General features: G+C 46.8%; 1 protein-coding gene across 3 annotated transcripts in view; it reads left to right on the forward strand.

Moving 5' to 3' along the window:
* Positions 1-26,231, forward strand: part of LOC146343544 (transcription factor COE3-like) — a 106,188-nt gene that overhangs the window by 838 nt on the left and 79,119 nt on the right. For 2 of the 3 annotated variants that reach the window (XM_084855266.1, XM_084855268.1), the window contains exon 1: positions 424-557. In XM_084855266.1, coding sequence (XP_084711392.1) covers positions 424-557 — 134 coding nt within the window. Of the gene's footprint in view, positions 1-423; positions 558-26,231 lie in introns of those variants that run through there. The other variant, XM_084855267.1, reaches the window with a different exon arrangement.

A 26,231-nucleotide genomic window follows, 5' to 3' on the forward strand; every position in this document is an offset into this window, starting at 1 on the left:
CCCCTCCCAGCTGCTCAGCTCCTGCCCCCCCCGCGCCACTCTCCAGTCCCACCCCCGCCCAACAAGAGCCACCCCTCCCAGCCACTTGGAAACAAACAAACCAGCCCAAATACTCTTCCTCTGGATTGTCACCCCAACACCTCGTGGTTGTGTGAGGCGGAGCAGGGGCAGGTGGCAAGGGGGGAACCTTCCCTGAATCCGCTTTGCAAGCTGGAAGCTGGTTTCTTTGCAGACCTTTGCTTTCAGGGGGATTTTGTTTTTCCGCTTTCATGGTGTTTTTTTATTAAATCATCACCATCATCATCAGTAAATCAGGGGAACCCCAAACTTTTTCAGTGGAAGCCCCTGGTTGGGGTTGGGATTGTATTGGTGAGAAGATACCCCACCACTCACCCCAGCCGCCCTCCTCAAAAGGCTGTTTTGATGTTCTCCATCCAGGAGGGTCTCCCCAGAGGTGGGCTGACCATGAAGGAAGAGCCTTTGACCAGCGGACTGTCAGCTGTGAGGTCTTGGATGCAAAGCACTGGCATTCTAGATGCCAACACCGCAGCACAAAGGTAGGGAGGCACCCCCCCACCCCCCACCCCAGGAGTGGAGAAGTCTGAGTCTCAGTGTTTGCAATGAATAGCGTTACAAAACTTCTCAGAATTAAACAAAACTCCTTCTTGCAACAGCTAGACGTTTTCTTTTATCCTCCCCCCCCACACACACCATTTCCATCCCTTTTGAAATTGCCAAGAATTTACTGGGTTCTTGTGCAGGAGAAAAGGGGCAAGTTGAGACAGAGTGTTTTGGATAAGAAAGGTGTTCGTTATTTCATTTTCTCAGTGTTTTTTAAATTACTCCAATGACTGGCGCATATTATGGATTTATTATTCGATTAACAAAGTGTATCGTTGATTTGTTAGTCAATGGTTCCTAAAGCTGGGGCTTTAAAAAAGGAGAAATTTCAGAATTATTACTATTATTGTTGCTATTGGTATTGGAGGTGTAAGACTGCTAGCATTTTATTTATTTATTTATTTATTTCATTTCTATACCGCCCAATAGCCGAAGCTCTCTGGGCGGTTCACAAAAAAATTTTGTCTGAGTCTGTTCAATCTCATGGTAAAACATCAGCTCCAATATTAAGTAGGAGGGAGAAAAAGACGAGTACCTTTTCCCCCCTTTGTTGTCGCTCTCAAAGTTGCATAGAACCCATTAGAACTTTCATGAATATAACTGTTTTCAGATGTATCTTTCAGCAGACTCAAAAACAGTTTAGGTTGGAACTGACAGGAGGCATCAGATAACATTTATATGATATATATGAAGCTGGTGCTATATTTCTTGTTCTCAAGCTGTTGGAAAGTGTTTCTGAAATTAACACTTCTGGATGGAAAAGCAAAACGATGTTGGAATAAGTTAGACTGGTGCTGGAGATGTAGGGGAAATATTTTCCCCTTCATTTAGTAACACCCGCTCCTGCAATTTTTCAACTTCCAAGTTCTTTACAATAAGTTTTCTGTAAGAAAAAACAGACATTACTATTTTTAAAACTTTGTCATTCCTCTCATTTTTTCCTCTGATGTGTATTTCTCTTTGTTGCTGGATTTCTCCACATCACAGACTCGTCTCACTTTCTCTTTCTCTTTCTTTCTCTCTCTCTTTTACTATCTGTCTCTTAACAATTGTTTCCATCGGTCGATAAGCTGGGATATATGAATCATTTCTCCCAGGACTTAAAGGGTATGGGAGTTTGCTCCTTTTGATTTAAATTGATTTGCTATCGATCTCAAATTTTCTCTGACCTTTGACATCCGATCTTGCTTGACGTTTATTTGAGGCTGGTTAAACAAAGGAAATAAGAATTAGGTTGCATAGCTAACCATGTAGGTGGATGGAACAGATAGAATTATCCCCCACACCCCATTTTTCCAGTACTTGGTTCACCTGAGATTCCAACTAAATTTATTGTTTGCGGCATGTGCCAAACTGTAGCCTCCCCACTCAATACACTCTCAGACTTATCCATCTGTTGTAGTTGTAAGCCCACTAAGTAGGTGCTATGCCATGTGATCCGAGGGTTGTGCCCTAGCAGGGATCTTGGGCCATATCTTGTAAATTCATTGCCACCCCTGGAAACCCCCATGCCCCATAGCTTTGCATTGCTTGTCTGGCTTTGCCAGGCCTGAAGTGGATCGCTGCCATAATTTATACAGTTCCTAGCACATCCTGGACTCCATAATAAATGATGAGTAGTTTAGTGGTTGAACACATGCCTGGCATGAGGAAGGTTCGGTGCTTTGCACCTCTCGTTAGAGGATCTCAGGTGATGGGAAGGATGCTTCCCAAAGACCCAGGTTTGCTCAGAACAGATCATACCAGGCTAGACGGCCAGACCCTGTATGTGGCAGCTTCATCTTTGTACAGAGATCATTTCTATGTTTTCAGTGTACAGAGGGCACAATCCGCACAGATGTTCATCTTTGCCAGGTTCCACTGGAATGAGCGGGGAGCAGAACTTCCTGGCGGAGCATGCCCAAAGTACCTTATAATTCAGATCACACTTCATCCCCCAAGAGCAGCATGCATTAGCTAAGCTGGGAGATGGTGACTTTGCCTGAGGCCACCCAGGGTGCTGACTGGGGATTTGAACCTCCCTCCCGGAGTCCAGACCTCTAGCCAGCATCCCATTTCGATTTTGGTACAGTCCCCTGACAGAGATGCGGGCACCTTCAAAGCAGCTCAGCCAAAGAAGTTTTTGGACCTGCGCTGAATTTGAGTCTATGGACTGGAATGGGTCAAGCGCAGCTAAAAGATCAGCATACTTAGCAGTGTTCTGGATCAAGCTGTCAGTGGGTAGTTTTTTTTCCTGATGACCCAAGAAGAGGATAAAATGATGCCATACTAAGACATCAGAAGGGGCGGTGAAGCTGACAAAACCTTTATCAAGCATGTGAGCATTTTCACCTTCTTTATCTTGGGCCAGTAGCCCTGATACTGCATTTCTCCATTCCATCTCTGGATTGAACTGTTCACCTCAAACTGTTAAATAGACCAGAATATCCAGTGGAGAACTGTGGAAAAGACGAGTTGTGTTTTCTGTGTTTTCCTCGTTCTTGCTTGAACCATCCAGGCTGAATTCAGGAAGAATCTGTACAAGATGTTTGTTGTTAATTTTAAAAAACTTGTATTAGTTTTGCTCCATCCACACAGATATATAAAAATAAAATTCCTGGGCAAGGGGAAAGAATGATAAACACTTTTAACCATAAATTATATTGCAATAGTTTTATCTTGATTGCCTCTATGTTTTATGTAACCTCACCTTTTCTATCAACTGTTTACCTTCTGCATCCTAGCCAATCCTATTTCGCTTTCTGTCTCTCCTTCCCCCTAATATGATCTTCTATATGCTTTCTCAGGAGTAAATCGTATTTAGCGTAATGGTACTGAATCCTAAGCAGACATGTGGAAGACTATAATTCAACACTCTCTCATTATAATCTGGCTATCTAACCTAACGTAATCTAATCCAATTCATCCCACGTCTCTCTACTCCACTAATTTTCTGTGTCTGTTCATCCATCTCTAAGGTTTTGTCATGACCGCTACCCTGTTTTATTCCATCACAATGGTACCAAACCCGACAGGCAGTAACTGAGATTTACAGAAGATACTGAGATTTGCAGAACATATGCAAACAGTTACAAATCCATTCTGCTTTATGGGGTCCAGTTGTCAGGAGCCAAGGCATGAAGGGTTAACTCTGTTTCATCACACACGGTCAAAGCTGCTAAGCATGCAATGGAGCTTTTTCTCCGGAGAGCTTGGAAGCCTCTGTCCCGTTGTGTTGGGTTATCCTGCTGTGATGTCATGGTCTGCATTTTCTCTTAATTTTCCCTGTGCTGTATCATTTTTAACATCTCTTGATTCTGAATTCTGGTTCAGGAGAAACCTGGTGTATTTGGCAATTGTGGAACTGGTGAAAGCCGCTGTTTCAGGAGTGAACCACCCTAGCTTTTCCATGAGTTCTCTTTGCCCAGGCTATAATATTGTTATGCGCATGTACAGCCAATAACAGCAGCCATCAGTTTGATCCACCAATAAATTAAGTCAATTGTATCCTAGTCCTAAATGTATTGGCATGAGCAAGTCCCATTGATTTCAACAGCACTTCTGAGAAATGCATTTAGCAGTGTCATTTGTTTAAATCAATGGGAGTGAGGCCTGATGCACATCAACTGGTATGCAGTGTGATGGTGGGGTTTTAAGCCCTGATTGCACTCATGCATGTGTTGAATTGTACATTGTGAGCAAAGATCATTCACTCCCCCCTTAGGAAAGTTTGCGGTTATGTGCACAATTACGTTCATAGCAATAGACTCAGATGTTCATTAAGCACACAGTGCAATTCTGGCTGAGAAAAGTTAGCAGGCAGAAATGCACAGAGAGTTCATGTGAATCAGTCTTAAGCTGGCTTGAATCCCAATATTTTGGCTTAATTGTATTATTGATTGAGGCTGCCTTTTAACATGCATGCTGCTTCCGACGCTTTCCATGCATTTGTGAAGTTATGGGTGAATCATCTTTGCAATTGCAGAGCAGAGAATATGCCTTCTAAAGTTCATATGGAAAAAGGAAGGTGCTGACTTCAGAATTAGGCCAAAGACAAGGCTGACTTATCATTTAACTTGGGCAGTTGGTTAAAAGTAAGCAGAAGTGGCCAGAGGTTGTCAGGAAAGGTGGCAGGCAGCCCCTCGGATCACTTTCCATCCCCTTCCTTAGCTTGCAGAACTCCACCCTGACTAAGGGAGCACTGCTGAATTCCATAACTTTCCTGAGAGCTAATGCCTTCCCTACTGATCTGTTGCATAAAATTCTGAACTCCTCAGCTGGGGAAAAAGTTTTTGCCATGGCAGGTTTTAAGTATGCATGTGGGGATTCACTTTTTAGTGACAAAATTGACCATCTGAGGAAAATAATGTCAATTATGGAGAGGGGAAGGGAGAGTGAGAAAGGATGATGTGAGGGCTGCGATCTTTCTGTCATCATTCTTCTTGGCTTTCTTTGTCATGAAAAGTTAAATGTGAGAGAAAAGCTGTCCGCTTTGGTACTGATTTTCCTGAGATCTTAGTATGTTGGTTTCCTTAAACTGGAGCTTTTCTTGAATTGTTCAGGGAAACATGATTAAAAAAAACAGGGGGCAGGGGGTCCTTAACAAAGGTGGAATTGATTTTTGGGTTGGTAGCTGACAATCCATTAGTAATGGTTCAGTCAACAAGAACTTTCAGTCTCTTGGTTCCGGTAGCTGGACTGCTACAGCAAACCATTTCCCTTTCTTACTCTCCCTATGCACACTTCGTATCCCTCTGTTCAGAGGGCCATCGGTTGGTTGAAAAGTCTGCATGGATTTTCTGATTGTGATACTCAGTTTGGATGATCAGACTACTGCAATGCTGCTTTACGTGGGGCTGCCCCTGAAGACAGAGCAAAGCCTGGACTAGGGCAGAATGCATCGGCAAAGGGAGCACGTTATTTGGATCCCCTGCACTGGCTACCCATTTGCATTCAGGCCCAAATCCCGGTTCTGTTCCTTACCTTTTAAAGCCCTAGAGGATCTGGATCCTGCATACCTGAAAAAGCTCCTCCCTGAATATTAACATCAGCTGATGAGGTGCTGCTGTACTTCCTGTCCTTTAGGGCAGCACAAGGCCCTTTCACTCGTAGTCCCCACTCTGTGGAACTCCCTGCTGCAGTAGATCCCTCTGTCTTCTACATTGCGTGTCATCTGCCCCCAGCTGAAAACTCCTTTCATTCTCCTTTTGTGGGATGGCACTGCTGATTATTGACTGATCACATTTTAAAACAGGACACAGCTATTGTTTTGATTTAGTTTTTATATGTCTATATGATCTGGTTTTTTAAAAAGAATTAGCTTTCTGTTGTTTTGTGCATTGCCCTGAGCATAAGTCCAATGCAAATGTTTTGTAAGCAAATAAATCCATACATCTTGCATTCTACATGTACGTCTGCCACAGCATGGGACACACAGTGGATGCTGCACATGTGACTCTCACTCCTCCTTCTTCCAAAGTCTTAAAAAGCCACCATCCCATTAAGGCCAGAAGGAGAACAAAGAAAACCAAGCACTCTGTTACCACCAGTGGCCCAGGCTGGACTGGTGGAGGAGGTGTAAACTGTCACAGGTGCAGCTACCGCTGATAGGGAATGAGGAATGGTGTAAGCAAGCGAAATTCACTGTGGACAGTTGCCCCTAGTTATTTCAAGCCAGTTTTGGTTTTTGCCAGGCTCTTAAAGGCTTTCCAAATCTAGTTGTAGAGTGAACAGTGCATAAAGTGCAAAGAATGTTCAGAGGTGATCCTGTTGAGAAGGGTCTGTGCATTCTGGGCCTTTGATCTGCCCGTGGAAGGAAAGGAGGGCGCATGGAAACTAATAATAAGCGAGAGAGCAGATCTCCTCCAAGGGGATATTGGCTCTGTTCTTCTGATTCCACTGCGCTGTTTGAGGTTTAACTCCAGAACCAGTTGAAGCCTCTTTGCCTGCCCCCTATTTTGGTAGGCAAATGGCCTAGTAAAACATTTAATTGATGGATGGTTGGAGATTCTGACAGAGAGATATGGTCAAGTGGATAAACCATGGAATTGAGAGGGAGCTCAAGGCCATCCCTGCCTGACAGGCAAGGTGAGCATCCTGGCCTGGGCAACACAGAACACAGCAGCATGCAGCACAAGCTGACAACAGAGGTGCCACGAAGCATCTCTGGAGAGGAGAGCAAAAGGGCTCCAGGTAACTCAAGCAAGTAAGCCAAGTCATATGCAGCCAATGAAGGCCGCAAAATAGACAGGGCCATTATGTAATCTGGCCAGGGGGAGATCCTTCCAGAGCCCTAATAATGCCGTTACTCAGGATCCTTACGGAAAGCAGGATGCATCTGCTGAGTTGAGCCACAACTGCACGCACCAGCCCGACACTGGTTATAGCGTCCTCTGTTGCCAAAGAAGAAAGGGGCCACTTCCCACATGTGTAGCCGCTGAGAGACTGAGCTACAAATCAGGAAGTACTGGGTATTCATCTTGACCCTGCCATCTATCTGCCCTCACCAGGGGTGGGCAACATGCTGCCCCCCAGGCCTTTTTTGCAGCCACCGCTGCCCACCGCCACAGCTGAATTCTGCTGTGGCATTTGCCAAAAAACGGCACTTTTGCTTCCCACACGCCTGGTTTTGAAGCGCGATCGTTGTTTTTTGCTGCTGCTGCACTGCTGAATTCAGCAGCAAGTTCTGCAGCGTGGCAGGAAGGGGCACGGGGGTGGACCCCAGGGGGACAGTGCAGGACCTGGACCCCCAGTGCGTGCCCACCCCTGCTCTAGGTGGTCTTGGCCAAGCCTCCCTCTCCTGGCCTCAGCCCTCCCACATCTGCAATATGGGGATGATAAAACTGGCTACCTTGTAGGGCTTTCACAAGTATCACAGTGAAATGATACATACAGGACACTTGGAAGCAGCACTGTGGAATGCATGCAATGTAATATATCATCATCATTTCTATTTTTGCTGTGTAACACCTGCTTTAAGTGCACAACTAAAAATCGAACGTGCTAGTCTGCCACATGGGTGTATCCGACAGGGAATTATGGGAGTTGGCGTCCAACATTTCTGGAGGGCACGAGGTTGGGGAAGATGCCCTAGAAAGTGTGAGATGCTAGTCTAGAAATCCCATAATGACCACCGTAATACATTTGTCCAGTTGTTTGAACCCAGCGAGTTTTTCGTGTGCCAACAGCCGCTTCAGGGAGTTTATCTCCAAATGCCCCCTCCTTCCCTGCCCCCTCCTGATCTCCAGACTACATTTGTGGATAGCCAGCCTGCCCAGTAGCCATCGGTTTTGGATAATCTTTAACCTCACTTAGTCCTCTTTAGTGCTAATGAAGCCTGTCTGTGAGGAAGTGTTGCAACTGGATAAATGTTTAAGTCAAGAAACGGTGCAAATTTGGAGATGTGGGAGTGGTCAGTTAGGGAGCTCAGTTAAAGTGCACAGCCTAGGTTCATGGAGGCGGGTTGGGAATGGGGACAAGATAATGACAAACTGTAGAGATCTGCCATAAAGATAATGAGATTTTTTTTGCTTGCAGTTTTTTATTCATAGTACAGACAGCTGCAGCAGCCAGTTCAAAAGTTGGCAACCCCAGCTTCCCACCCCCTGAGAATGGTGAATCAGTCTCCCCACAAACCAGTCTCTCCAACCTTACATATATATGTTAAAACATTTGTGACCTAAAAATAAAAGAAACAAGTTTTTGATAAGTTGCCATGCTTGGTCACCTGGAGATGATTCTCACTCGCCATAGGTGAATGGTTGCTTACATGCCTACAACCCCTTCACTGAAGTGCGTGGGGAATGCCAGCCACGGAGGAGCTCTCCAGCAAGGAGATCCTTTGTTTTCCATACAAGAAGGTGCAAGCTTTTGAGCTTCACAGAATTCTTTGATACATGCAGAGGATACTGCAGCGGATAGAGCCCTGGTCCCAAAGCTTAGGAATGCAGGTTTTTCTAGAGAATTTTTCATTAATTCCCCCCCCCCGCAGTAGTTGTAGAGTAGGCTTTCCCATCCTGGCACCTTCCAGATGTGTTGGACTACAACTCCCACCATCCTCAGATGGGACAGCTCATCTGGAGGGCACTGGGCTGGGGAGTGCCAGCTTCCCTGTCAGTTGGACATGCAGAGCCCCCTTCAAGAGGAACCCTATGGGATGGAGGGAGATGGGGCACCAGGGGGAGGGGGAGAGCATAAAAGTACACAGGGGCATAGGCATCTGCCTTCTACCAAGTCAGACTGTGGCTCCATCTAGTTCTGCCTTGTGTATTCTGCACATCAGTGGCTCTCTGTGGTTTCAGGCCTTCCCAGCCCTGGAAATGCAAGGGATCAAACCCAGTACCTTCTGCCTGCAAAGCGTGTGCCGTGTCCCCTGCAAGCTGGTACTCTGGACCCCTGCCCATGTTTCCCGAGGACCTTATCAAATGGCCACATATTTTGCAGCCAAAGAAACCCTCTGGGGCTCTTCCTTCCTCCTTTGAGAGAGGGAGACATTTTTCTTCCTCTGTTAAAATACTAGTGCTCAGTGGGGTCCTCCCATGAAGCTGAGTGGTGGGGGATTCAGGACAGATCAAAGGAAGGCCGCCTTCACACAGCGCAGAGTTAAACGATGGAACTGGCTCCCCCAGGATGTGACGATGGCCACCCATTTGGACGGATTTAAAAGGAGGTTGGACAGATTCCTGGAGGAAAAGGGTATCAATGGCTACTAGTCCTGATGGCTCTATGCTACCTCCAGTATCAGAGGCAGTGTGCCTGTGTACACCAGTTGCTGGGAAACATGGGTGGGAGAAAGCTGTTGCGCTCATGCCCTGCTTGTGGGTTCCTGGTTGACAGCTGGTTGGCCACTGTGTGAACAGAATGCTGGACTAGAGGGACCCTGGGTCTGATCCAGCATGGATGTTCTTAGGTTCTTATCTTGTTCTTATGTTCTTTGGCACCAGTTCAGATGGAAGATGCTGGTTTGCATGGGCTAAGGACTGAGGCCCTGGTGATCCCAAGGGGGCATTTCTGTGCCCTTATGCCGGCATTGGGAGAGGGGGGAGGAGGATCCGCCCTGTTGACCCTAATGGAGAAAGGCTGATTTGTGTGCGTCCACCCTCACCCCCACCCCCACCCTTCCTCGCCCCCGATGGGTTCCTGGCCGCCCGGCACTTGGAAGAGGTGGCTTTCCTGTAACAGCCGTGCGCTGGGCTCCTTTGCTAGGAAATGCGCCGATTTGCTTTAATAATTCATGGGAGCCGGGCCCAGCCTCTCTCCAGCATCGGAGGCCTGGGAGCACCGTCATTACCAGCATCGTGGCGGCCTCGTCGGGTTTATTCTCCCCCCCACACCTTCTTCTCCCTCCCGCATCTCCCTCCCGCCTTCCCCCCCTTCATTCCTCTTGCCTTTAACGGACCAAGCTTTGGGGAAATGGGAATGGAATTAAATGCAGGTGTGTCTGTTTGGCTCAAACAGATGAAGGATTATAGACTTTGGAGCTGGGAAGTTTCCGGCTTCTTAATTCTTTCCTGAGGAATGGCATAAAGCAGTCGTACCTAACCTAGCACCCTCTAGATGTCTTGGACTACAACACCCAGCATCCCCCAGCCAGCCAGCATCTGGAGGGCATCAGAGTGGGGAACACTGGCACAAAGGGAATCTTCTCCCTAATTTTGTGGCAACCATTTTGGGATAGACCAGTCAAAATAGTAGCCAGCATGGCGATAGGATTCCCCGTGTCCAGAGGCAGCGTGTCACAACGCAAGGTGCGAAGGATGATCAAGAGGGGCGCGCTGTCATCTTCCTGCCCTGCTTGGGGGCTTTCCAGAGGCATCCGGCCAGCCACTGTTGGAAACTGGAAACAGGGTGGACATCTGTCTGGTTCTGAAGGAGTCTTCTTACGTTCTGTTATTCTCAACTGCTTACCACTGTCCTAATCATAATCATGCATAGCACCTCAGAGATGCATCAAGGTGGGGAACCTGTTTACCTGTTCCACATGAAGGGCCAGCTAGGCAGGTGACGCTGAGGAGTCTGAGTGCATGGATGAGGCAGTGGTGCATGGAGGAGGGGTTCAGATTTGTTAGGCGCTGGGGAACGTTTTGAGGCAAGCCAGACCTATACAAGAGGGACAGGCTCCACTTGAACCAAAATGGAACCAGACTGGTGGTGCTAAGCATAAAAGGGTGGCAGATTGAGTGCCCAAATGTAGAAGGGGAGGAAATAAGCCTGGAGTACATGGTGGAATAGCCAGTGAAAGGGGCCAACGTGCCATAGCAAAAGATGCACACGTCAGAGGCTTCTGGGGCAGGACACTGTATATACGTAGGTGTTGCGATGCAAATGCTAGAAGCCTCCAAGCCAAAATGGGAGAGTTGGAGTGCCTGGTTTTAAAAGAGAACCTAGATGCAGTGGGCATTACAGAAACCTGGTGGAGCAGAGAGAACCAGTGGGATACGGTCATCTCTGGATATAAACTCTAGAGGAAGGACAAGGAAGGACGTACTGGGGGAGGTGTTGCCCTGTATGTCAAAGAGCGCATAGCGTCGAGCAGACTGGAACACCTAAAAGGGATAGGCTCTTCCACAGAAGCACTGTGGGTGACAATACCAGGCTCCAATACTAATTTAGTCCTAGCAACATGCTATCGTCCCCCAGACCAGAATGCTCAGAGTGACCTTGAGATGGAAAACAAAATCAGGGAGGCCTCCAAGCAAGAAAGTGTTGTAATAATGGATGACTTCAATTACCGCCCGCCCCCCCATTGACTGGATAAATGCATGTTCCAGCCATGAGAAAGAGGTTAAATTTCTAGATGCCCTAAATGATTGTGCCCTAGAACAGTTGGTCATGGAACCAACTGGAGGGGAAGCGACCTTGGATTTAATCCGAAGTGGGGACACCCCAGACCGAGTACAAGATGTAAATGTTGCTGAACCAACTGGAAACAGTGATCACAGTGCTATCAGATTTAATATATATTTAAGTGGAAAATTGCCCAGGAAGTCCAACACAGTCACATTTGACTTCAAAAGAGGAAACTTCTCTAAATTGAGGAAACTGGTGAAACAGAAGCTAAAAGAGGGAGTCAAAAGGATTAAATCCCTTCGAAATGCTTGGGGATTACCCAAAACCACAATAATAGAAGCCCAGCTAAAATGTATACCACAGGTTAGGAAAGGCAGCACCAAGTCCAAGAGGTCGCCGGCATGGTTAACGAGCAGTATTAAGGGAGCTATTAGAGAAAAGAGGGCTTCCTTCAGAAAATGGAGGTCTTGCTCAAGTGAGGAAAGCAAAAGGGAGCACATGCTTGCACAAAGGCGATGCAAGTAGACAATAAGAGATGCAAAAAAAGCATTTTGAAGAGCATATCACTAATAACATCAAGGCCAACAATAGAATTCTTTAAATACATCAGAAGCAGAAAACCAGCTAGGGAGGCAGTTGAACCATGGGATGACAATGGAGTTAAAGGAGTACTGAAGGAGGACGAGGAGATTGCAGAGAACCTAGATGAATCCTTCTCATCTGTCTTCACTGCAGAAGATATAGTACAGATACCTGTGCCTGAACTGATGTTTTCAGGAAGGGAGTCTGTGGAACTGAGGCAAACAGTGGTAAAAAAGATGACGTTCTCAACATTATTGATAAATTGAAAGCAAATAAATCACCAGGCCCAGATGGTATCCATCCTAGAGTTCTCAAAGAACTCAAATATGAAATTGCTGATCTTCTAACCAAAATATGCAACATATTTCTAAGATCAGCCTCTATACCAGAGGACTGGAAGATGGCCAATATAATACCAATTTTCAAAAAGGGATCCAGGGGGAATCCGGGAAATTACAGTTTGGTTAGCTTAACATCTGTTCCGGGTAAATTGGTTGAAGGCATTATTAAAGATAAAATTAGTAAGCATATAGAAGGACAAGCCCTGCTGAAAAAGAATCAACACGGCTTCTGCAAAGGTAAGTCCTGTCTCACTAACCTTTTAGAGTTCTTTGAGAGTGTCAATAAACATGTAGACAAGGGTGATCTGGTAGACATTGTTTACTTGGACTTCCAAAAGGCTTTTGACAAAGTCCCTCACCAAAGACTCCTGAGGAAACTTAGCAGTCATGGAATAAGAGGACAGATCCTCTTATGGACCAGTAACTGGTTAAACAACAGAGAGCAGAGAGTAGGAATAAATGGTACATTCTCCCAATGGAGGGACGTAAATAGTGGGGTCCCACAGGGATCTGTATTAGGACCAATGCTTTTCAACCTGTTCATAAATTATCTGGAATTAGGAGCGAGCTGTGAAGTGGCCAAATTTGCAGATGACACCAAATTATTTAGGGTAGTTAAAACAAAAAGGGATTGTGAAGAGCTTCAAAAGGATCTCTCGAAACTGGGAGAATGAGCATCTAAATGGCAAATGCAGTTCAATGTAAGCAAGTGTAAAGTGATGCACGTCGGGCAAAAAATCCCAACTTCAAGTATAGCCTGATGGGATCTGAGCTAGTGGGGTTGTGGTGGACAGCTTGATGAAGATGTCAACCCACTGTGCAGCCGCTGTAAAAAAGGCAATCTCCATGTTAGGAATAATTAGAAAAGAGATTGAGAATAAAACTGCCGATATCATACTGCCCCTATACAAATCTATAGGGTGACCACACTTGGAATACTGTGTCCAGTTCTGGTCACCACACCTAAAAAAAGATATTGCAGAGCTGGAAAAGGTGCAGAAAAGGGCAACTAAAATGATCAAGGGGCTAGAGCATCTCCCCTATGAGAGACAGTTACAACAGCTGGGATTGTTTAACATGGAAAAAAGGAGGGTGAGGGGAGACATGAGAGAGGTGTACAAAATTATGCATGGTGTGGAGAATGTGGATAGGGAGGCATTTCCTCCCTCTCTCAAAATATTAGAACCCGGGGCCATCCTATGAAGCTGATTTGTGGGAGATTCAGGACAGATCAAAGGAAGGACTTCTTCACACAGCGCAGAGTTAAGCTATGGAATTCGCTACCACAGGGTGTAGTGATGGCCACCACTTTGGATGGCTTTAAAAGGGGGTCAGACAAATTCCTGGAGGAAAGGCTATCAATGGCTACTAGTCTTGATGGCTATGTGCTACCTCCAGTACCAGAGGAAGTGAGCCCATGTATATCAATTGCTGGGGAACATGGGCGGGAGGGTGCTGTTGCGCTCATGTCCTGCTTGTGGGTTTTCTGTGAGCAGCTGGTTGGCCACTGTGTGAAGAGAATGCTGGACAAGAGGGACCCTTGGTCTGATCCAGCAAGGCTCTTCTTAAGTTCTCTGGGCCAGATACGGCCTGCAGGGCCTCCCCACCCAGCCCGCCAGCCTCCTGCCAGGCCCCTCTCCTCCCTCCAATCTCCTCCCTTTCCCCTGTTGTTTGAAAGTAGTTTAGTACTGGAGAAAAGAAGGCTCTGGTGTCCCCCTACTCCTCACAGCTCAGCCGATTTCGGGCACTCAGTTGAGAGGAGGTCCAGGGAAGGACCATGCAATGTCCCACACCCTGCACGCTGCTCAAGTGACAGACCGGTGTGCGCGTAGCAGTGAGTGAATGCAGTGGAGGCTGGTGGCTCCGATGTCCGTGGGGCGGTGAATCTGCTCCAGGTTTCAGTCAGAACTCCAAAGGAGTTTGCACCTTGGAGACCTCCATTAGAGTTCCGACTGAAGCCCTGAGCAGATTCACAGCCCCACGGACATCGGAGCCACCAGCCTCCATTGAGTGAATGAATGCCTGTTTGTGAATGGATCGCCTATGCTGGTTCCCGCCCAGTTTGGCCTACCCACCAGAAGCACGTGTCCCCCCCGAGCGTGGCCTCAGGCTCAGAAGCATTCCCCAGCCCTGCCATACATTACATCCAGAACTCTTACAACAGCCCCGAATTCAGGACATTTCTAGATTGTAGCTACTACACTGTACTAGTTCCCAGTGTGTCTTATGCAATCCGGAAAGCCTTGAATTATAGCTCAGCCTTGCAAATTTGTCCCAGGAAGCCACTAGCCCAGAAAACTTTTCCCTAGCCCGCTTGCCCTCACAGGCACATATTTTTCATTTGTACAGGTGATTCTCGCTTGCCCCAGGCAAGCAGCTCTTCATTCACTGATTTAAATATTCATATCTGACTTTTCTAGGCCAGTAGCCTCCACAAAGCAGTTTACAATATCACTAAGCTAATAGAAACACATTTTAAAACAATATTCTAGGCAGTCGTCACCCATTAAACTTAAGGCAGCAGCATTAAAAACATCCCAATCAAGGCCAGTAAGGATAACAAGCGGAGCAATCCCTGTTTTAAAACTCCGGAGCAACACTAACAATTGAACGCAGATGGGGGGGGGGAACCTTAGTGAGCCCTTTAATGCCCCTATAAAAGCAACTAAAAGGGCCCAAACACACATCCCATGGGAGGGAATTCTACAAGGATGGGGCCACCACACAAAAGACCTGTTACGGCTAGTTGCCCTGGAACTGGAGAGCTGAAAGGCCTCGTTCATCAATGGGGCCAAGTGCCCCTGGGAGGCTCCCTCACGGCAAGGGGGAGAGCAGCCTGGCCTGTCCACCCATCAGACAAGGAGCTGCTGCTCCAGCGCTTGCTTTCCTCTTCCCTCCCCATGACGTTTTCCTTCTGTATCTTGTCTTATCTCTCGATATCTGTACAGCACCTAGAAGATGATGACAACGTTGTGGTTGTCTGCATACAGGATTATAGACCTCAGAATTCTGTCATTAGCTACACGGGCGTTGCAGTATTGGTTCCTCTCCCCATTCAGCCAGCAGCCCCATGCTGTAGTTTGGGGGACACCGTTTCTAGCACTTCGGGTGCACACGGGGCTGTTCCACCTTCATCTTCGTTTGCCCTCAGACCAGCGCCGTGTGGGCCGTGGGTCAGCATTATTCCTTTTTAACAGGCAGAGAGCTGAGGCCTAGCATTAGTGACTGAGGCTGAAATCCTGCACAAGGTTAGGTGGCTTAGATCCCATCGATTTTTGTGGGATTACAGTGGCTCAGCTTTGACCCCTGACTGAACCCAGAATTTGAACTCAGGTCTCCAACCCACAAGTCCGGCTATGGCAGTGTAACTTCCCTGTTTTGCTTTTCTTCTGTGCAAAGTGTCATTTTGTGAGATGCCACTCATGCAGGAGGCCCAAAGAAAGCAAAGTGTCGGATTACATATTAGGAGATGGATGTTGCTGGTGGGGGACAATGGCAGTTGTAGTCCAACACATCTGGAGGGAACCAGGTTGGCCAAGGTTGCTTTGGGCTTATGCTGAAGCCGTTTCTTTCTCTCTCCTGGCTTTCTGCTGCTTCTGACTTTTAAAAGACGAAATTTGAGATTGTCATAAATCCTGGAGCCTGAAAACACTTACATTGTAAGGCTCGCGATAAAATCGGGATCAGATTTCTTGCATTTTGTCACCCTGCTGATCCCCCTGTGAGTCCCAAGTAGATTTCCCCTGCTGTTGTTGTTTATTCTGCCCCCCCCCCGCCACCCCTGTCCCCAGAAAGCCAGCCAGAAGGGTCCAGGGTTCAGATTACTTGTTTTCTTTTGTTTCCTTACCCAGAGAAATCGGATGCAAACTGCATTGACCATATATAAAGAATATCTGCGATACATTACTTTATTTACAGATGAAACTTTCTAAGTACCTTTCTAATTGTTTAGAAGGAAAAAATAATTAAATATTAGAAATAATATCTAATTTCTAAATAATACTGGGTACTACTTACTGTTGCTACTACGAGGACTCTGGAAATACATCCAGCTGTCCACTTTGGAGCTTACTACTGAGGTGCAGAGCATGTGATCAGTATTACATGAGTTTCAAAAGAGAAAGCTGCTCAACTCATGTGTGTCTTTACAAGGTCTGGGGCAGACCTAAGCTCAAAGCATGCCAGATCCTAAGGCAACACATCACAGTAGCCTTTCTATTCATGTTTTCTGATTTATTTTAAAATATAACTTTGTTGTTCAGTCGTTAAGTCATGTCCGACTCTTCGTGACCCCATGGACCATAGCACACCAGGCCTTCCTGTCCTCCACTCTCTCCCGGAGCGTGCTCAAGTTCATATTCATTGCATCGGTGATGCTATCTAGCCATCTCATCCTCTGCCGTCCCCTTCTCCTTTTGCCTTCAATCTTCCCCAGCATAAGGGTCTTTTCCAGGGAGTTTTCTCTTCGCATTAGGTGGCCAAAATATTTGAGCTTCAGCTTCGGTATCTGTCCTTCCAATGAGCACTCAGGGTTGATTTCCTTTAGGATTGACTGATTTGACCTCCTTGCAGTCCAGGGGACTCGTAAGAGTCTTCTCCAGCACCACAGTTCGAAGGCATCAATTCTTCGGTGCTCAGCCTTCCTTATAGTCCAGCTCTCACAGCCATATGTTGCTGTTGGGAAAACCATAGCTTTGATTATACGAACCGTTGTTGGCAAGTTGATGTCTCTGCCTCTTACTGTGCTGTCTAGCTTTGCCATAGCTTTCCTCCCAAGGAGCAAGCGTCTTTTAATTTCATGGCTACAGTCACCGTCTGCGGTGATCTTGGAGCCCAAGAAAATAAAATCTGTCACTGCTTCCATTTCTTCCCCTTCTATATGCCAGGAAGTGATGGGGCCAGATGCCATGATCTTCATTTTGTTAATGTTGAGTTTCAAACCAGCTTTTGCACTCTCCACTTTCACCCTCAACAAGAGGCTCTTTAGATCCTCTTCATTTTCAGCCATTAGGGTGGTATCATCTGCGTATCTGTGGTTGTTGATAATTCTCCCAGCAATCTTAATTCCGACCTGTGATTCATCCAGCCCGGTGTTTCTCATGATATATTCTGCATATAAATTAAATAAGCAGGGTGACAATATACAGCCTTGTCATACTCCTTTCCCAATTTTGAACCAATCAGTTGTTCCATGTTCGGTTCTTACTGTTGCTTCTTGACCCTCAAACAGGCTTCTCAGGAGACAGGTAAGGTGGTCTGGTGCGCCCATCTCTTTAAGAATTTGCCACAGTTTGCTGTGATCCACACAATAAAAGGCTTTAGCATAGTCACTGAAGCAGAAATAGACGTTTTTCTGGAATTCTCTTGCTTTCTCCATGATGCAGCGAATGTTGGCGATTTGATCTCTAGTTCCTCTGCCTCTTTGAAACCCAGCTTGTACTTCCGGTAGTTCTCGGTTCACATGCTGCTGAAGCCTAGCTTGTAGGATTTTGACGTATACATAAAAGAAGAAAAGAAAACCCACTGTTTATCTATGCATGGACGATAATATGTTTAGTTTTTTTTTATTGATTTCATCTGTATCCTGTCCTTCCTTCAAGAAGCCTAGGACAAAGCACATGTCGCAATCCCCGTTTATACTCACAATGACCCTGCAAGGTAGATTAGACTGAGAGGATGTGCAGCTGAATGTGATAGCTGAGCAGGGTTTTAAATACAGAAATCAGTAATCAAAACCTCCTGCTGCCCTTCTACTGTGGGTTCAGAAACTGATACTGGAGCAATTAAGAGACGCTATTCAAGAGGCAACTCAGAGGTGGATCATCACTAACCCTCCAGCCATGATCCACAAGAAGCAATAAAACAGAGCACAGCCTGCAAAACAGGAATTTTTTAATTAAAGGCACAAAAACCCTGAAAAGCCTCAATTGGATGGACAGGCAGGTGCTGCAATTGCATTTTATTGTAAAAAGGCCACCACAAGTCCTCCCCAATTTTCTTAGACTTGACAACACAGAAAAAATCTGCAACAACTGAGCAACGATGTCTTCTGGATTCTTGTTCAAAACAGAATGAACAAAGGATGACAATTCCAGATGAAGGGTTAGGATTTATTATTATGCTGCTCTTCCTCCTCCTCGCCTTTATTTTGTTAATCTTGTTTCAAAATAAAATTTCATGATAAAAAGAAGCAGGGGCTAGTGTAGAAGCCATCCAGGTCTCCGACCTTCAAATCACACACTTTGGCTCTGCCATGTTCCTAGCTGTGTATCTTTCTCTCTGGGTGTTCCTGTGCTGCCTGGAGCACTTTTCTCAGACCCTCTTGGTTTTAAAGGCCAGATCTGATGGTCCTCGGTGCCTCCATAACCTCAAGGCTGGATTTCCCCAACATAATCTGCCTTTCTGAACATACGAAAGTCCAGCAGCTTTGAATGGCAGTAACTCTCTGTAGACTCAAGCAGAGCTCTTTCCAAGCCTGGGGAGATTTGTTGAACCCAGGCCCTTGTGCAGGGGCAGCAGTTTTTCTGTCTGTCGCCAAGCCAGTGTCACAGGGTTTTGTCGTGTTTCTCCAACCCTACCCTAAAAAAGCCAAAACCTGTCCCCAGAACAATGACCAGCCCTGCTGAAATAGATTCCTCCAATTTATTGTTACACCTGTCTGCTCCTTAGTTCGGGGAGTCCGGGCTGGCTTTGAAGGGGCTCCCAGGCAACCTCTCATCCAGGCACCCGTCCAGATCAAGACCCGCTTAAGCTTTAACAACATAACAGCGCCGCATGCCCTCGGGCCATTCTCCTGAATAATTTTTGTGGCCAGCTGTTGTACTGTCCTTGACATCACAAGTGACAAGTGACACTCCACACCTCTGTGCCTGGAGAAGTTAAAAAAACGAAACAAACTTACATGCCTAAGTAGCAACATAGGATGCCATCTTCTACTGAGTCAGACCATTTGTTTGTTTGTTTGTTTGTTTATTACATGTATAACCCACCTTTTCCTCTCAAGGAGCCCATGGTGGCATCCACAGTCCTCTTCCTCTCCATTTTATCCTCAGAACAACTCTGTGAGGTAGGTTAGGCTGAGAATCAGTGACTGGCCCAGGAACACCCCATACCTGGGCTGTTTTGTGATATCCAAACCTGGAAACTCTGGGTGGTTAACCCTGAATTAACCCAATAGCAAGCCATAGACGATTGTTGGGTAACTCTGGGTTGTTGAACCCCCAAACAACCCAGAGTTTCCAGGTTTAGATGTCACAAAACAACCCAGGAACAGGTTTAAACAACCCAGGAATTGTTGCTGTAGCATGTGAACTAGCTCCCTGAATTTTATCCACCTATTCACATTTGTATCCACAAACATAAGCAGGCCTTTTAAAAGAAACAACAATTAAATTAAATGAAGATTCCTCTTTGTTTTTCCTTATGTTTCTTGGTATGCAATGTAAGTGACGCATTGTAGCCTTGATTAATGCACAAATGGCACTGCTCAGATTCAGCTAAGGCTGACTGGGGGATGCTGGGATTTGTAGTCCGATACATTCAGAGGGCACCAGGTTGGGGAAGACTGGGCTAAGGAGGTCCAGGCGGCTTCTGAATGGGCATCTGACAACGGTGGACATTTAAAATAGTTGAAATAAATAGAAAAATAACTCTGCAAAAAGGATTTATTTAAGTGGGAGCATTTATGACATGAAGTCCTAAAGCATATACCCTTTAGAAGGAAGGAAAACGTCTGGAATGTTCGTTGATATAAAGTATAAGACAACAGTATTCCGGATTCTTAAAGTAAATTCATCCCTCCAAAGGAATTATTTGTGAGAGAAAGCTGGTTTGTTACATAAGCTGCAACTGGGTCCAAACATCTCTTAATGCTACACTTTTAATTTGAGAGTTTGGTGAGACTGTTAGCTTGACAAGAAGCATTCCCTCCCCCACTTTTCACAGCCATTCCTGTTTCAGATAAATTGGTTGTGCTTTCCAGGGTCTGGCAAAGATCATTGTTGCAGCTGCTGATAAATTTGGGGCTAGCTCATGACATTTTTGAGATTTAGGGCACCATCCTATGCATGTTTAGACAGAAGAAAGGCCTACAACTCCCAGCATGCCCCAGCCAGCATGAAATGTTTGCTTAATTTCCTAGCAAGGCTGGCTGGGGCATGCTGGGAGTTGTAAGACTTTTTTCTGTCTAAACATGCATAGGATGGTGCCCTTAACTTGTTTTAGAAAATTAAGCAAACATTTCAGTGGATCTAATGGTGACTGTAGTCAGCACATATCTAAGATAACTTCAGCCTGTCTGGAGTCCCAATCCGGCCCTCCAGGGTTCTCCAGGTAGCCACGCCCCTCCCTCTGGCCCCACCTTCTTTCCCCCAAACATCAATAGCTTGGTGGTTTCCCCGATTTTGTGCAGTTTTTTCCCACTCTGAAAGGTCGAAATGCCTTTCTCAAGGCTTTGGTACTGGCATGAAGAGCTTGAAGCTAAAATAAGTGGATATTTTTTGTGTTCTGGCCCCACCCACCACTAGAACGCAGACCCTGAGAGCTTCTCTGAAATGCAATTTGGCCCTCGGGCTGAAAGAGGTTGGAGACCCTTGGAGTTGGGCTTCCACAAAATACCTGAGCGCTTGGACAGGTTTGTTTGGGAGAACACAGTCCCTGAGATCTCCAGAGATGTAAAGAAAGAGACCTTTGGATAAATGTGCCAGTGTGGTGTAATGGTTGAACTGGTAGCTGGGGTTCTAGTCCCCACTCAGCCATGGAAGCTCATTGGGTGACTTTGGGCCAGTCAACTATCAGCCCAACCTACCTCACAGGGTTGGTGTTGTGGGGATAAAATGGCAAGGAGGATTATGTACGTCGCCTTGGGTTCCTTGGAGGAAAAAAGGTGGGACATGAGTGCAATAAATAAATACATAAATAGATCAAGGGTCCTCTGAGTGAGAACACCCTCCATCCTCTTTGCATTGCTTTCCATGGGATGCGCCTGTAAGAGTGTATCATGCAGAAATACTATTTTTGAATGTGACAAGAGTTTGATCACAGTGCGTATCCTTTGTGTACTATTTGGACACTATCCAGCAGGAAGATCTCCCACACAAGCCCCATTGAAATGAGCAGGAGACCCTCAACAGTACCTTCCAGTGGGGCTCTCGTCAGGGAGGTTCCTGCAGGATGATCCTCTTGAGTTTCGCCTTGCTCAGCCCGAGGATGTGGACAAGGTGCTTGGAGGGGATGAGGCCGACTGCTTGCTTGGTAGACTGCTCTCTATCCTGGCTGGTGAAAGCCGCCAGAGGGGGACTGACCAGCTGGGTGGTGGAGACCACAAATGCTTCTTTGGAAGAAGCAACAGTAAGGCCATAGTTGAAGAAGCCATCATGGGATAATTACCATCCCCTCTCCAATCTCCTTTTTGAGCAAGTTCATAGAGCAGGTGGTGGCAATTCAGCTGTAGGTTTTCTTGGATGGAGCTGATTATTTGGATCCTTTCCAATGTGGTTTCAGGCCTGGTTTTGGGACTGAAGCAACCATGGTTGCCTTGGTGGATGACATATGCTGGGAACTAGACAGAGCGAGTGTGCGTGCATGTTGGCTCAGTGGCATTCCATACCATCAGCCATGGTATCTTTCTGGGGCGTTTGGCTAATATGGCACTTGGGGGTACTGTTTTGCAGCGGTTCAGTTCTGTTTGGCTGAACATTCCCAGAAGATGGTGCTGAGGGATTATTGCTTGGCATGTTGGCCTGTGTGGTTCCTGAGTGTTCTCTTTTATCCTCTTTACTTTTAAACATCTACATGAAGCTGCTGGAGGAGGTCATCCATGGATCTGAGGTCGGGTGTCATCACTATGTTGATGATGCCCTGCTGTATCTGTCTTTTTCAACTGATGGCAAGAAGGCTGTGGTTGTCCTGAACTGAGGCCTGGAGGCAGTGATGGATTGGAAGTGGAGGCAGTGATGGATTGGAAGCTAACGGGTTGATTCCCAGTCCAGGCAAGACAGAGATTTCAGTGGCTAATAGACTAGCTGATCCTGGATTGGGAGTACAGACTGTTCTGGATGGGATTGCACTCCCTCTGAAGGATCAAGTCTGCAGCTTGGGAGTGCATCTGCATGCGGCATTGGTCTTGGAAATCTATGTCACAGCAGTGGCCAGGAGTACCCTTGCTTCAGCTGTGTGCCAGTTGTACCCTTTCCTAGAATCGACAGATCTGGCCACAGTGATCCATATCTCATTCACTTCTCATTTAGACTACAATGCACTCCAGATGGGGCTGCCCTTGAAGAGTGGTTGGAAACCGCTGCTGGTGCTAAATGTTGCAGTCAGATTGCTTTCAGGTGTGCACTTTATAGACTATATAACAGAAGTCCTGCATCAATTGCACTGGCTTCCAATTTGTTTCTGGGCCCACTTCAAGTTGCTGGTTCTTAATGATAAAGCCCTAAATGGTTTTAATTAGGATATCTGAAAAACCGCCTCCTCCCATATGAACCTGCCTGTAGTTTATGACTGTCATTGGAGGCTTAGTTGTACATCCCACCACCAAGAAAGGTGAGGTTGCTGGGAACATTGGACAGGGCCTTCTTTGTGGCAGCACCCTGACTGTGGAATTCTGAGATCAGCTCTGTCCTTGCTCAGTTTAAGCGGGTGGTGAAAACATTCTTGTTTGTGTGACTTTTAACCATTTTTAATTTAAGGTTGCGTCTGCTGCCTGGGATGTTTTATAAACAGATGTGTTCTTAATCTGATTGGTATTGTAAATTTCTTTTCATACTTTGCTCTGTATGCTGCCTGGGAGGCCCTGTTTAGGGCAGAAAGGCATTTTATAAATAGTTTACTATAATAACATGAATAAATAGATTTATTTAATAAATGATTCTTCCCCACAGCAAGGCCCTCCCTCCCTCCCTCCCTCCCTCCCTCTTTCTTTCTTTCTTTCTTTCTTTCATTCTGTTGAAAACTTGGTTTTTCTCTGAGCTGTGTACTCCAGTGTTCCTCACTGGCGGCTCCCAATCACCTCAAGTGCCTCCCTCTTTCCCTCACTCTCTCTCTCTCTTTTCAGTAGCTGCTCACTCTCAGCAGGGGCCCAATAGCTTTGCCTTGTTGTATGCTCCAGTGGTGGGCCGGCTGCTGTGGTCTGGGCTACTGGAGGAGGCTTCGGAGGTGGAGAGCCAGGAGGCCTGCCACTCCTCAGCTGTCAGGTGGCTGGGCTGGGGAGAAGAAGAGGAGAGTACAGGAGCAATTAGCTCTGTCGGGGGGTGTGGAGCAACGTGAAGGGCTAGCGTGAGCGACGCACTGCGCATCTGCTGGAGGTGGAGGGGAAACTGAATGCGCGGGCAAAAGAGAGAGTGTGCAATGTGGACCTGTGCTGGGAGTGGCCTCAGCAGCGGTGCCTGGGGCCAAAGCAGTGCCCGCTTGGAAGAGAGTGACGATTGCTGGCGTATACTTCTTTAGCCTCTGGCCCCTCCTAGGAGTGAAAAACGTCAGACCAGACACTGACTGTAATCCCAGTCTAGTCAATCTCACAACTCCCAAGTAAAAGGAAGGGGCTACAGCTAAGAAAATGAGACAAGCTGGGCTTCACAGGCTCAGGACTGAGAGCAAGAGCAGGAGCGCAAGGAACGCTAGACCCTGAGGCTCAAGCAAGGCTCCGCTGTAAAAAGAAGCCCTTTCCTGACAGGCCGCCGTCCCTCTGCTCCCCCGTTACATTAAGCGGCTGATGCTGGGTTGGCATTCGGGCCACAGCGACACGAAGGAGCACGCCATTTCCACCGCTTATCAGAAGCAGCCACCTGCAGGCAGCATGGGAGCTCGTTTGGCCCCAAGGCAGAGCAACCGTCTTCCTGCTTCCCCTCCTGTGCAAACCTCGCTGCAGCGCACAGAAGCTGCGAACGGGCATTCCAGGCGCCCAGAGCATCTCCCATGCTTAGAAAGAGGGCCGTGGCTCAGTGGCAGAGCCCCTGCTTGGCATGCCGAAGGCCCCTGGCTCAATCCCCAGCATCCCCATAGGGCAAGGAAAGAACCCTGCCTGAACCCCTGGAGAGCTGCTGCTGCCAGTCCGTGTTGGAATACTGGGCTACCTGGACCAACGGTCTGACTCTGGATACGGCACGTTCTTCTGCTCCACTTCAATGTGGCTTTCGCAGGAGAACTTCCTGGTGGATTGTGTCCATGGGACTGATGGGATGGGCCCGTTGCAGCTTCCCTGCCTACCTACAGTGGGACAATGCAGCAAAGTCTAGTTTACTCCAGCAGGTGGGAGCAGGGTGGGTTCCGGATTTGAATGAGTCCCAGGCAAAGTACCCTCCGGTAGGCTCCTTCCTCTGTGTCCAGGGACCTTCACAGGCTGATCTGGTGGTGAGCAACGGTGGCTGGGCTTCATGGGAAATTAATATGGCTGCCCAGTTCCACTGAAAGGGCTGGATGGGGAAAGTTTTTTTTGTGGGGGGGCAAACCAAGCATCTGGGACATGCTGGGGTACATCTGGGGGCTCAGCAGGTGCCTGAGGAGGATGTCTCTTTCCTTCCTTCCTTCCTTCCTTCCTTCCTTCCTTCCTTCCGGATTTTGTTCATTCAATTTCTTAGATGCCTTTCTCAGGAAAATATTCAAGGCAATTTGAAAATTTCAAACAGCTAAAACAACTAACTAAATTCATTGTCCAAAGAATTAACAATTGCTAAATCAATTAACAATAAAATACCAAGATCCGACAAAACACCTAAATTAAGAAGCTCCCCCATATGTCGTCAAATGCCTGAGAGTAGAGGAAGGTCTTAACCGGGGGCCAGATGGGCCTCACTGGACAGTATTCCACAGTCAGGGGGGCCACCACCAAAAAGGCCCTCTCCCTTGTAGCCTAAAAATACCCTGCCGAAAAAGAGGTTGCGTAGGTTCCCTGCTGATTTGGAGTGTTGGTGCCAGCCAGGACTGGAAGGAGACGTGGATGGGCATGCTCTTCTTCTGCTCCTGTTCTTTCCAATGGGGCACGTGTGCAACAGATTCCCAGAGAATTGTGCCCTACACAAGACGCAACCAAGAAAATTATTTTCCCCTGAGCTGTCTACATAGATTGCAAATCTCCCTTTCTCCCCTGCCCCTCCCAAACAGACACACAGAGAGAAACTTAGGAAGAAGCAGTGGGTGGAAAAGTAATTTACCTTTGAGATTATACTGAGGGGGGAAGGGATTGTCTCACTTTTGTCTGGGGGTTGAAGGTTGGGAAGGAAATTTGTATCATGTTTTTAAAGAGGACAGACTTCCTCTCTGCTTTCCCTTGTTATTCCTGCCTTCTGCGAAGATTGTGATTGAAATGCAGCAGCTAAGCAGCCTTTTTCTTTCGCTGAATGCAAGGGAGTTATGGGGAAGGCGGCTGGTGAGGGGAGAGAAGGAGCTGGTTGTCAAAACGAATCCTTCAATCAGCAGGGAACCTGTGCGAGCCTTTTTTGAAGCAGAGTATTTTTAGAGCCAAAATGTCTTTGGGAGCACAAAAAAGTTCGGAGAATTACATATTTTGAGGTTTGGGTGGGTTTTCTGATGGGGTGCTGGTCGTGGTGGGGGTGGTCGCATGTTTATTTCTCCACTCGTAACCCAGTAAAGAACAAGGCATAAAATTAGGGCCGGTGAAATAATTAAATAATTCATAGTTGATTAATCATCTGGCTTTTAAGTGATTGATTAAATCTGAATAAATTTTCATACTGCCAACACCTCTGGAGCCTACCTCTTTAAGACATTGAAGAAAAGACTGTTTAATAAACAGGCAGTGGCAATCTTAGGCATGCTTACTCAGAAGCAAGCCCCACTGAGTTAAATAGGACTTACTCCCTAGTAAGTGTGTCTAGGATTACAGCCCAAAGGTAGTGCTAGTTGCCAGAAGGAAAAAGGAATTTCAATGTTTTCATCTCCTATTACAGCCTCAAACAA

This window comes from Heloderma suspectum, chromosome 5, assembly GCF_057233095.1.
Source record: "Heloderma suspectum isolate Gila_16-S chromosome 5, 16-S_ref, whole genome shotgun sequence".
In the NCBI taxonomy this organism is placed as follows: domain Eukaryota; kingdom Metazoa; phylum Chordata; class Lepidosauria; order Squamata; family Helodermatidae; genus Heloderma; species Heloderma suspectum.